Genomic DNA, 13,158 nt, shown 5'->3' on the forward strand with positions numbered 1-13,158 from the left:
CCCAAGTTGACATTGGAACTTTGAAAGATGCTCAAGTTGAGCATTATTAACTCTAGGGAAGCCATTTGTCCAACCGTCAGTGGCTCCAAAGCCATCCAATCATGCCTCAGTAGGAAAGTGTGAAGCGGCGGAAGAGAGCTGGTGCTGGTGCTGCATCTGCAACTCTGCATGCATGGCGGCCAACTGCGGGCATCTTGGACGCAGAAATGGCGAGAGATCGACCAGAGATCGAAAGTGCATAGCATCCATAACAAAAGGGTAAGGTGGTGCGCACATAATATTACCCAAAAGTGGCGCGCTGCAACCTCTCATGCACCACATGCGTATATACTGCTAGATAGATAGATATATAGATGAAAAGTTGCATGACGTGAATGGCAACTCTAAAGTTTCCCCCTGTTGACATTGGGAATATCGGCTTGCTGTTCATAATATCCGCTTCTTGAGAAAGTCTCTGCGCGAATCGGATATGTTCACACCGATATAATATCTCATTTTACTAGGTACACTGGCTTGCAACACTGTACTGGTATATATGCGTGCGTGCGTCGTCTCTCCTGCTGCTCATCACCGTTGTTCTTGTTTCGCCCCCGACGGCTAGACGATGGCAGCAGCCGGTCTCAAGCTCGCCGCCCTGTGCCTGCTCTTCCTCGTCGCCGTCTCCTCCCTCCCTCTGCTCGCCCGCGCCGAGTGCGAGTGCGAGGCCGGCGGCGAGGAGGAGGAGCAGGACAAGGCGGGCTCGCTGAGGCTCAGGATCATCGCCGTCTTCTGCATCCTCGTGGCCAGCGCGGCGGGCTGCGCCATCCCGTCGCTGGGCCGGAGGTTCCCGGCGCTGAGCCCGGACAGGGACCTCTTCTTCGGCGTCAAGGCCTTCGCGGCGGGGGTCATCCTCGCCACCTCCTTCGTGCACATCCTCCCGGAGGCCTTCGAGCGGCTCGGCTCGCCCTGCCTCGTCGACGGGCCGTGGCAGAAGTTCCCGTTCGCCGGCCTCGTCGCCATGCTCGCGGCCATCGCCACGCTCGTCGTCGACACCATCGCCACGGGCTACTTCCAGCGCGCCGCGCACGCCAAGAAGGCCGCGGCCGTCGTCGGGGCCGACGACGTGGAGGCCACGCCGGCCCATCACGCGCACGTTGGTCACTCCCACGGCGTGTCGGCCGTCGTCGCGTCATCGGCGGCGGCGTCCGACGACGGCGGCGCGCAGCTCATCCGCCAGCGTGTCATCTCGCAGGTGCCGATCCATGCATCCATTCCATTTCATACTACCGCAGTGACTAAGCTGTTGCATCGATCGACGCTTACTGTTTGTACATGCATGTACGCGTGCTTGATCTGAAGGTGCTGGAGCTGGGGATCATAGTGCACTCGGTGATCATCGGCATGTCTCTCGGCGCCTCCCAGAGCACCAGCACGATCAGACCACTCGTGGTCGCGCTAACTTTCCATCAGTTCTTCGAGGGGATAGGGCTCGGAGGATGCATCGTTCAGGTACGTACATAGCAGGTCCGTAAACTGAGGTAGATAATGCAGGCTGACCGTCGGTAAATGAATGAAACTTCTGACAGGCCAAATTCCGCCTGAAGTCCGTGCTGCTGATGGCGCTCTTCTTCTCACTCACCACGCCGGTCGGCGTCGTGATCGGCATCGGGATATCCTCCGTCTACGACGAGAACAGCCCCAACACCCTGATCATCCAAGGGATGCTCAGCGCCGCCGCCGCCGGAATCCTCAACTACATGGCCCTCGTCGACCTCCTCGCGGAAGACTTCATGAACCCTAGGGTGCAGGGCAACGGAAGGCTGCAGGTCATCGTAAACCTCTCCTTGCTGCTTGGGACGGCTCTCATGTCCATGCTTGCCATATGGGCCTGAGATATCGTCCTCACCTGAAAAAAAATCGTTTTGAAGAATTTCTCTTGTTCTTGTTCTTGGTTCAGTCATCTTGTGGGGGGGCATAGTGAGGTTTTTTTGGTTGCTTGCTAGTAAAAATGTATACATGTATAGTAGATCAAACTATCAAACTACATGGGGGTCTGGTCTTCCCTTCTTCCGCATGATTTAGACGTGTTCTGCCGTCCAACACGGTCATGTATCGGTCCGCTGGGCCGTCCGCACGCACTTCTTTCCGCAAAACCGGAGACAAGGGGGTGGGGGGTCCGGGCGTTCCGACCGCTATCACGTCCGCTTGTGACTACCCTTGCCCACTCAAAAATCCTCCCCCCCCCCCGCCTCTGCCGCGTTTTCCATCGAACGCCTGTGCCGCTTATCACGTCACATTCATGTCGCCCCAGAGCATGCAGCGGTCGACATTGATGCCTGTGATTTGACCAGACGGGAGGGCGACGCTGACTAACGCGACTTCTCAGGCGTCGCCGCCAGGGCTTCGCTGGCTTCGCCGGCATCGTCGGCAGTGGCCAAGGCAACCCTCCACACCACGCAACAGGAGGCGAAGCGGCTCCTCCGCGAGATGCAGCCATCCGTCGGACAAGGCTATTGCGGCCCTTCGGCGCCCTTCCACCGCCGGAGGGACAACAACAACGAGGACGACACGGATGGCGACCGTGGTGCAGCAGGACAGGGCGTCCACGTGTATAAGGTGGTCGTCTGGTATAGGGTTTAGTTTTTTTAGTTAAACGATCGAAATACCATCTGTCTTATATAAATTATATTTGAATTGTAGTGAAATCCACATTGTTTGCTTGAATTTCGTCTGGTTTAGTTAAACTATGTTCGAAATTTACGCGCGTAGCGTCCGATGGCCGGCTCCAACATTCATGTCCACAGACAGATGCCGGAGAAAATTTGCGGATCAGCGTTAGATATGCCTTTATCCGTTCATTCAGTATACACCATGGCAACGATCAAAAGTTGTACACAACGAAGCCGTCTCACGTGCGCGTGCGCGGGCGCAGTCAGGGTCACGAATCGACAAATGAAAATGAAAAGATTGACTGCTAAAAGAGACGAACATCTGAGAAAATCGGCAGATGATGTCATGGGCCCTTCATGTGGCTACACGTTACCGAAAACGTCGGGGCCAGCGGTGCCCTCACCCCCCTTCTCCGCGACCAGAAGAGAAGAAGACCCTGTCTTGTTTTCTCCAGGGTGTCGACACTATAACAACATGCCAACTTTTTCCTCACCCTGCACGCGACCACCGCCGAAACCGACTCTTTGCTGTAGCTGTTATAGTAGTGTTAATTACTGTAGCTTGGTTTATATTTCTTTTGGCCCGTGCGCCTACTGCTTAGCCGTTTAATTAACCACGCTACACACCGGTTGGACCCAGAGTGTGTGTGAGCTGTCTGATTAACTCTAGATGGTTATGGTTAGTCGTTGTCCCGTTAAAAACAACACATCAAGATGCTCATAAGTAGCTGTAAAGTTTATCAAAAAAAAAAGGAGATATGAACCTAGAGCATGTGAGCTGTCTGATTAACCATGGTTATGGTTAGTCGTTGTCCCGTTGAAAACAACACACCAAGATGCTCATAAGTAGCTGTAAATTTTATGTATGTGAGCTGTCTGATTTATGAAATAAAACTCTTAAGAAGGAACTTATAGTTGTAATATGATCTTTTAATCCATGTTAAGTCCACGAATCAAACAGGAAGAGACTTTTTAGGGACTAAAAAAATTCTAAGACTAATGAACCAAACAGAGCCTAACTCATGTTTATGGCAATGGTTAGTCCTTGTCCCGTCGAAAACAACACGCATTAACAAGGCCATAAGTAGCTGTAAAAACACTAAATAAAGCAGTGGTGGTAGTTATATTGGGCCAAATGGAGGCATCAATTTGGCCGCGCGAGGTACTAGCAAACAAACGTCCAAACCGAACGATGAATGCCCTTCGCGTGCATCGAGGCGCGCTCGGCATAGTGAGCACACCCATCTCATCTGGGAGCCGCCGCTCAAGCTCCACCCAGGCTCAAATGGCGGCCCTCCTACCCCTACAAGAACCCTCCCAACAAAAAACGCGTGCGCCAGCCAATCTCTGCCGCAGTTCCAGTCGCACTCGCACACCGCCGCCGCGCCATCTTTGATCTTTCGTAGCTCCGCGTAGCCGATGGGCTCGCGCGCGCTCGCCGTGCTCTGCCTCGTGGCCGTCCTGGTCGCGCCCGCGCTCGCCGTGCCTGGAGGCGGCGGCGACGACGGCTGCGAGGCCGAGTCGGCCGGGCGCGACAAGGCGCAGGCGCTGCGGCTCAAGATCATCGCCATCTTCTGCATCCTCGCGGGGAGCGCGGTCGGGGCGGGCCTGCCGTCCCTGGGGCGCCGGTTCCCCGCGCTCCGGCCGGAGACGGACCTCTTCCTCGCCGTCAAGGCCTTTGCGGGCGGCGTCATCCTCGCCACCGGGATGGTGCACATCCTGCCCGCCGCCTTCGAGGCGCTGCGGTCACCGTGCCTGGTGGGCGGGCCGTGGAAGCGCTTCCCGTTCGCCGGGCTGGTCGCCATGCTCGCCGCGGTCGCCACGCTCATCGTGGACACCGTCGCCACGGGGTACTTCCACCGGACGAACGCCAAGCGGGCCGCCGCCGTCACCGACGAGCCGGCGCATGACGACCCGGAATCCGCCCCCGACGGGCACCACGGGCACGCGCACGGCATGTCGATGCTGGCCGCCCCGGCCGACGGCGACGAGCTCGTGCGCCACCGCGTCATCTCGCAGGTCAGCACGGTCCCTTCAATCATCAAATATCAAATACGTAGATAGAAACAAAACAGAGCGTTGCAATCGAGTCGGGTGTCGCATCGTGTCTGATTGGCTTGTGGTCCGTGGTTGCGAAGGTGCTGGAGCTGGGCGTGGTTGTCCACTCGCTGATCATCGGGATGTCGCTGGGCGCCTCCGACTTCCCGAGCACGGTGCGGCCGCTGGTGCCGGCGTTGACGTTCCACCAGCTCTTCGAGGGCATCGGCCTCGGAGGCTGCATCGTCCAGGTGAGCAGAGCAGAGCACACCGCAGTTTCTTTCTCCACGTGCCTGAAAATTTACCACTGAAAGTAACCGTGCACTTCTCTGTTTCACGGCAGGCCAAGTTCCGGCTCAAGTCGGTGGTGGCGATGGGGCTGCTCTTCTCGCTGACGACGCCGGCGGGGATCGGCGTGGGCATCGCGATATCCTCGGTGTACGACGAGAGCAGCCCGACGGCGCTGGTGGTGCAGGGGCTGCTGGAGGCGGCCGCGGCGGGGATCCTGGTGTACATGGCGCTGGTGGACATCCTGGCCGAGGACTTCAGCAAGCCCAGGGTGCAGAGCAGGGCGCGGCTGCAGCTCGCGCTCAACGTCTCGCTGCTGCTCGGGGCCGGCCTCATGTCGCTGCTCGCGGTCTGGGCCTGACCCGACCGCTCACGAAAGATGATCACCTTCTGGACTGAACTGTTTAGGGGGCTGACCTTGGTAGGCAATCAGTAGTAGGCCGGAGCTCAAAGTTTGGACTTTGGAATACAAGGCTGCCGAGCTACCACACACTGATTGCTGATGAGCGGTCGTTAGCGCAGAGCCGAGTTTTTTTTTTTCTTTGTTCTTTTCTTTTTTGAGAAAAAGCGAAATGCAGAGTTGTGAAAGATTCCCCTCGAATATAATCCAGTTGTCTGTAGATGTTCTTAGCATAGGTGGAATGGAGTAGTGCTTCCCCGCAAAAAATAAATGCGTATATTTATGCACTTCCTTAATTTTTTTTAAAATGTCAATCATGCATGTAAAAAAATAAACATGTATAAAAAATGTTCCAGTTGTATAAAGGGAATGAAAAAAGTAGAAAATGTTAATTATGTGTATGAGAAATGTTAACCATGTGTTTGAAAAATGTCTTGTGACATTTAAAAAATGTCATGCATTCGAAAAACATGTACGCAACATTTATAAATAATGTTTATACAATTTTAAAAATGCTTGTGTAATCAGAAAAAGTTTCGTACGTTCTACATTATATTTCTAGAAATGTTCACGAGTTTCAAAAATGTGTTCACGACATTTAAGAAAAATCTTTGTGCAATGTAAAAAAAGCATAGTTTAAAATATAGTTTCTATCATTCAAAGAATGTTCCAACGTGTATCTGAAAATGTTTAACACGTATTCAGAAAATTATTCAAACATGTGTATTAAAAATGTTAATCATGTATTTATTTTACATGCATACGGAAAATATATAACATGTATGAAAAAAGGTAGCCATCAAAACATACGTTTGAAAAAAGTTAGACATGTATAAAAAATGTACCATGCATATAAAAAAATACACATGTGTTGAAAACAAGAAAAAGAAAGAAAAAAAACAAGAAAGAAACTGAGGAAAAAAGGAAACAAAAATGAAAATAAAAGATAAAAAGGAAGAAATCGGAAGAAAAATGATGGAAACCACTAAAGAATAAACGTAGGAAACAAAACCCTTAGAAAAACTGAAGGAAACCACACAAAACAGTAAAACCCCCAAAACCGAGCTACAATAAAGGGGAGGCCCGGTAGAGCGCCCGACAGAGCGATATGATTTGCAAGATCTTAGATCATTTGTAAAAGTTTGCCATAAAAAATCAGTTTTTTTAACATTTTTGAATTTATTGTTCACCCGAGCTCATTTGAGCTCGGGTGCAAAAACCTCTTCGTACTCTTTTCTGACTAGTAGTGTGCAGCACGGGCCGGTAAAGGATCTGAATTTTAGCTTGTACATAATACTTCTCGAAATATAGATTGAGATATCTAAAAAAATCATGAATAAAATTACCATTCCAAACCATCTTTTGAATGTCTTTTCTCAAATGCAGTACAAACTCATACGCTCACATATACACATGTATGTCAATCCTATGAACGCATGCATACACTCATCATTTTTTAAGGGACCGAGCCAAATTTTTTTGAAATTGACAAAGTCACCATAAGCGTCCCATAGTCGACGAGAATGCCATCTCCTATTTAAGAAATATCGTAGGAAAGCTTAAAATAAATCCAGAAAAGTGAAAGAACTAGTAGGAGAGGAGGAGGATTCTTGAACAATGAGGAATGTCATTCTCGGCAAGAAAAAGCTCCCCATAGAGCTCAAGTAGGCACGTTCACGGCGCTGCCCCATGTCGAGATGAGCACCCGACCACAACACACTTGTCATGTGCGGAACACCACCACCATGCTGGCATGAACTCTCTGCCTTAAGGTTTGAGTATGGCTGGCCGTCGTGACAACCACCGCATATCACTCGCAGGGCGCTACGTTGTCCTCTTGGCCATGACGGCTGACACCTGAGCCGGGAGACGCGTAAACAATTTGTGATGACTCACACCTTTGCTGTACTATGATCCCCGTGCCTACAAACCATTGTTGGACTTAATGCCTGTGCACCAAATTCAATTGCAAATTATTATTTGTAATGAGTAAATCTGTTTCAGTCCTTCATGCTTCTTTTTTTTAGAAAATGAGGATGACCCCCGGTCTCTGCATCTGGAAGATGCATACGGTCACTTTATTGATTATTCTTGAGGACCTTACAAAGTATTACACCAATGTGCCTGAATCCACCATCTTGGCAACATATGCCATTACTCCTATCCAATATGATGAAGGAGTGCTAGCCGGGCCACTACCCAGACCAGTCACGTAAGCCTAACATCAAAAGCCGCAAGCCGAAACACATTCGAAAGCCCCAGCCGAGCCACATACCGGGTCTGGGGCATAATACGGTCAGACGCACTCGTGTGTCGTCACCGCCATCTTCCACAGGTCCGTCTTCAATCAAATTGAGGCTTCTACCTTGTCTGGCCACTCCGCCATTGACGCCACCATGACGCCAAACAACAACCTTCTCCTGCGCGAGTCCATCTCCGTGCATCGGACGTCAAGCCTCCACAGCGCCATGCCGCCGACATCCGCCGCCATCAATGTGTGAGATGAAGCACCGCTCCACCATCCTCCCAGCCAACACTTACTCCAAAACGACGCCCCCAGGAGAACCAGAACGCGTAGGAGGAAAAGCGGAGGCTTGGGCGAAGAAGGGCACGCCGTCGGCAACTGTCACCGACCCCAAACAGCGCCCGCCACCACCCAGCCCTCAAGGCGGCGCCTTCAAGAAGGTCGCGGCGCCAAAGACGCCGCCGCCGCCCACCGGAGTTAGGTTTTCACCCGAGAAGCTAGGTGGTGGGGAGTGGAAGGGCAGACCTTAACATACGTCTCCATGAAGAAATCGGCGCCCGCGGGCGTCGTCGTCGTCGCGGCCGGCCGGAGCCGACCCGGGTTTCCCCCGATCTGGATCCCGACCACCAACATCGCCCGCATCCCATAGGCAGGCCATACAGCACACCCAGGGACCCTCGCAGGAGAAGCGCACCGAGCAGGGAAGAAGGCCAGCAGCCAGATATGGCGCCGCCAGCCGCCAAGGCAGCCACGGGAGGCCCCAGGCCACCGGAGATCCGTCGGCCACCCGACTAGATCGCCGGCACCACGCCAACCCCACTGCCCGCCGCAGGAGACAGGGAGCCTCGCCAGGGGCCGCCGCCCGGATCCGAGACCCTCTGATGCAGATCGGAGCGGAGCCGGCCCCGCCGCCGCAGTCCCAGACCGCGCCCCAGGCATGGCCCGGCGCCAGCCTCGTGTGGCGGCGAGGAGAGATGGAGAGAGAGGGAGGTTACGCCAGCAGGAGGGGAAACACCCCCCGAGACACCCTCTAGGGGCGGCGCCGTCCTTCATGCTTGCTTCTTGATGTGCTTCTGTGCATCTCCTGAATGAGGCAGATTTTTTCTGAAAACATATTTGTTTCTTGATAGTTGATACACCAACAAATTGCTTCCACAACGCTTTGAAAATGTCACATTAACATAGAATTTTTTTACCATTCACATGAAAAAAATTCTATCACATCAACGCTATGTATTCATACAATGCTTATGCCACGGACAAATGCATCTTTAAACAAAATGTCACTAGATTGTTGTATTATCCTTTTAGGCGAGTTTTGCTTGGTCCCTATCTTGTGTTATGGCAACATCTCCTTGACCTCTTGGATTTGGTTCACTGGACACAAGGCAGAGACGAGTTTCGCTATAATCTTACTAAGAGTGGGTCCCCCTATGTCGGGGGAACGACCCCCCCTGGTAGGCCACGGGGCCCGAATCAAGTCTAAGCACCTTTTCAAAACATCGGGTCGGTTGGCGCCCCTCAGCCCGGCTGGCTCTCCGTCCGGCACCCCGATGCGGCCGACTGGACGCAGCAACCTGGCCAGCCGGCTGGCGGCAGGTCAATGGCCGTCCCCTCTAATCGTGCGACAAGACAACCCTCCACGACGGGAGAGCGTGGCTATAGTGCGGCAACCCCTGGCGACCAGCGTCCGCGTGGCCCGCTACTGTAGGCCCACGACACCGTCTGCCTCATGACACATGGTGCAATGCCCTATAGTGTCACGCCCTCCTGCAGGACCCGTGCCCCACGGACCCGGCTGCCGACGGGTCCCATGGCCGGCCACGGACGATGACATCAGGGCCTCGCGTCCGTGTATCATTCCCATTGTAACCTTGGGGGCCCGGCTTATAGGCCCCCTAGGAGCCCTCCATTCAAGAGGTCATGTTCCTTCTCTCTCTCCACACACACACACACACACACACTAAGGAGAGGCAAGAATGGAGAGCTAGCTCCTTCCTCCTCCTCCATCAAACAGCTCCAGGAACATATTGGAACCACCCTGTGTGATCCATATAGTAGATCCGGCAGGACTAGGCATTTTACTTTCACCAGAGGGCCCCGAACCTGGGTACATCGCGAGTCCCCCTTTGCTTGTCCCCGATCTCGCCTCCGGAGCCCTCCTACGTCCTTCGACCCCAACCACGTTCGAAGCCTACCCATGGTATCTGCTGTGAGCACACCACGACACACTATGTATTGGACGCTTATGCACTTGAAGATCCAGTGGACAATAACAAAAATATAGAAGTCAAAGATACCACTAAGAGTCAAGATTTTCATGTGGTATCTCTGCCAAGGCGTTGGTCTAACAAAGGACAACCTCGCCTACCACAACACAAGGAAGCAGACAATTAAACACCCCTTCTTCTAGTGCAAGTTTGCTCTACATGGTTAGTCATCCAAATATCGTCCAAACTGTTGGGAACGCAGTATTTCAAAAAAATTCCTACGATCACGCAAGATCTATCTAGGAGATGCATAACAACGAGAGGGGAGAGTATGTCTACGTACCCTCGTAGACCGAAACCGGAAGCGTTATGAACGCGGTTGATGTAGTCGAACGTCTTCGTGATCCAACCGATCAAGCACCGGACGCACGGCACCTCCGCGATCTGCACACGTTCAGCTCGGTGACGTCCCTCGTACTCTTGATCCAGTTGAGGCTGAGGGAGATTTTCGTCAGCACAACGACGTGATGACAGTGATGATGAAGTTACCGACGTAGGGCTTCGCCTAAGCACTACAACAATATGACCGAGGTGGAATTCTATGGAGGGGGGACCACACACGGCTAACACAATCAACTTGTTTGTTCTAGGGTGCCCCCTGCCCCCGTATATAAAGGAGCAAGGGGAGGCCAGCCGGCCCTCATAGGCGCGCCAAGGGGGAGGAATCCTCCTCCTAGTAGGAGTAGGACTCCCCATTTTCCTAGTCCTATTAGGAGAAGAAGGAACGAGGGGGGAAGAGAAGGAAGGAGGGGGCGCCGCCCCTCCCCCTAGTACAATTCGTACTAGGCCCATGGGGGGGGGGCGGCCAGCGCTTGGCAGCCCCTCTCTCTCCCCCCAGGCCCAATAAGGCCCATTACTTCTCCGGTGGTTCCGATAACCCTTCCGGCACTCCGATATATATCCGGTGACCCCCGGAACTCATCAGGTGTCCGAATATAGTCATCCAATATATCAATCTTTATGTATAGACCATTTCAAGAATCCCCGTTATGTACGTGATCACATCCTGGACTCCTACCTTCAGTACATCAAAACACATAAACTCATAATACCGATCGTCATCGAACGTTAAGCGTGCGGACCCTACGGGTTTGAGAACTATGTAGACATGACCGAGACTCATCTCCGGTCAATAACCAATAGCGGAACCTGGATGCTAATATTGGTTCCTACATATTCTACAAAGATCTTTATCGGTCAAACCGCATAACAACATACGTTGTTCCCTTTGTCATCGGTATGTTACTTGCTCGAGATTCGATCGTCGGTATCATCATACCTAGTTCAATCTCGTTACCGGAAAGTCTCTTTACTCATTCTGTAATGCATCATCTCGTAACTAACTCATTAGTCACACTACTTGCAAGGCTTATAGTGATGTGCATTACTGAGAGGGCCCAGAGATACCTCTCTGACAATCAGAGTGACAAATCCTAATCTTGATCTATGCCAACTCAACAAACACCATCGGAAATACTTGTAGAGCATATTTATAATCACCCAGTTACATTGTGACGTTTTATAGCACACTGAGTGTTCCTCCGGTATTCGAGAGTTGCATAATCTCATAGTCATAGGAACATGTATAAGTTATAAAGAAAGTAATAGCAACAAACTAAACGATCATAGTGCTAAGCTAACGGATGGGTCAAGTCAATCACATCATTCTGTAATGATGTGATCCCATTCATCAAATGACAACTCCTATCCATGGCTAGCAAACTTACCCATCTTTGATTAACAAGCTAGTCAAGTAGAGGCATACTAGTGACACTGTTTGTCTATGTATTCACACATGTACTAAGTTTCCGGTTAATACAATTCTAGCATGAATAATAAACATTTATCATGATATAAGGAAATAAATAATAACTTTATTATTGCCTCTAGGGCATATTTCCTTCAGAGGCATACTAGGGATACTCTGTTTGTCTATGTATTCACACATGTACTAAGTTTCCAGTTAATGCAATTCTAGCATGGATAATAAACATTTATCATGATATAAGGAAATAAAAATAAAAACTTTATTATTGCCTCTAGGGCATATTTCCTTCGGCGCCTATGAGGGTCGGCCGGCATCCCCCTTGCTCCTTTATATACGAGGGTAGGGGCACCCTAGAACAAACAAGTTGATTGTTTTAGCCATGTGCGGTGCCCCCCTCCACAAAATCCCACCTCAGTCATATCGTTGTAGTGCTTAGGCGAAGCCCTGCGTCGGTAACTTCATACCACCGTCATCACACTGTCGTGCTGACGAAACTCTCCCTCAGCCTCAACTAGATCATGAGTACGAGGGACGTCACCGAGCTGAAAGATGATGGCAGCAATTACACGGACTGGGTCCGTAACTTGAGGATTATCCTCATTGCTGCACAGAAGAATTACGTCCTGGAAGCATCGCTAGGTGCTAAACCCGCTGCAGGAGCAACGCCAGATGTTATGAACATCTGGCATAGCAAAGCTGATGACTACTTGATAGTTTAGTGTGCCATGCTTTACGGCTTAGAACCGGGACTTCAACGACGTTTTGAACGTCATGGAGCATATGAGATGTTCTAGGAGTTGAAGTTAATATTTCAAGAAAATGCCCGGATTGAGAGATATGAAGTCTCCAATAAGTTCTACAGCTATAAAATGGAGGAGAATAGTTCTTTCAGTGAACATATACTGAGAATGTCTTGGTACCACAACCACTTGACTCAGCTGGGAGTTAATCTTCGTGATGATAGTGTCATTGACAGAGTTCTTCAATCACTGCCACCAAGCTACAAGAGCTTCGTGATGAACTATAATATGCAAGGGATGGATAAGATGATTCCCGAGCTCTTCGCAATGCTAAAGCCTACAGAGGTAGAAATCAAGAAGGAGCATCAAGTGTTGATGGTCAACAAGACGACCAGTTTCAAGAAAAGGGTAAAGAGAAGAAGAGGAACTTCAAAAAGAACGGCAAGCAAGTTGCTGCTCAAGTGAAGAAGCCCAAATCTGGACCTAAGCCTGAGACTCAAAGTGCTTCTACTGCAAAGGGACTGGTCACTGGAAGCGGAACTGCCCCAAGTATTTGGTGGATGAGAAGGATGGCAAAGTGAAAGGTATATTTGATCTACATGTTATTGATGTGTACGTTACTAATGCTCGCAGTAGCGCCTGGGTATTTGATACTGGTTATGTTGCTAGTATTTGAACTCGAAATAGGGGCTACGAATTAAGCGAAGATTGGCTAAGGACGAGGTGACGATGCGCGTGGGAAATGGTTCCAAAGTAGATGTA

At 51.1% G+C, this 13,158-nt stretch overlaps 2 protein-coding genes across 2 annotated transcripts; both read left to right on the forward strand.

Moving 5' to 3' along the window:
• Positions 1-532: 532 nt before the first annotated feature.
• Positions 533-2,053, forward strand: LOC125521399 (zinc transporter 9-like). Its single transcript, XM_048686460.1, has 3 exons — positions 533-1,231; positions 1,339-1,488; positions 1,566-2,053. Exons 1-3 carry the CDS (start codon positions 605-607, stop codon positions 1,869-1,871), a joined length of 1,083 nt encoding a protein of 360 aa, XP_048542417.1. The 5' UTR covers positions 533-604; the 3' UTR covers positions 1,872-2,053.
• A 1,689-nt stretch (positions 2,054-3,742) lies between these two features.
• LOC125521404 (zinc transporter 5-like) lies at positions 3,743-5,593 on the forward strand. Its single transcript, XM_048686465.1, has 3 exons — positions 3,743-4,667; positions 4,787-4,936; positions 5,029-5,593. The coding sequence occupies exons 1-3, from the start codon at positions 4,068-4,070 to the stop codon at positions 5,332-5,334; spliced, it is 1,056 nt and encodes a 351-aa protein (XP_048542422.1). The 5' UTR covers positions 3,743-4,067; the 3' UTR covers positions 5,335-5,593.
• Positions 5,594-13,158: the final 7,565 nt, after the last annotated feature.

Source organism: Triticum urartu, chromosome 1 (genome assembly GCF_003073215.2).
Source record: "Triticum urartu cultivar G1812 chromosome 1, Tu2.1, whole genome shotgun sequence".
NCBI lineage: Eukaryota > Viridiplantae > Streptophyta > Magnoliopsida > Poales > Poaceae > Triticum > Triticum urartu.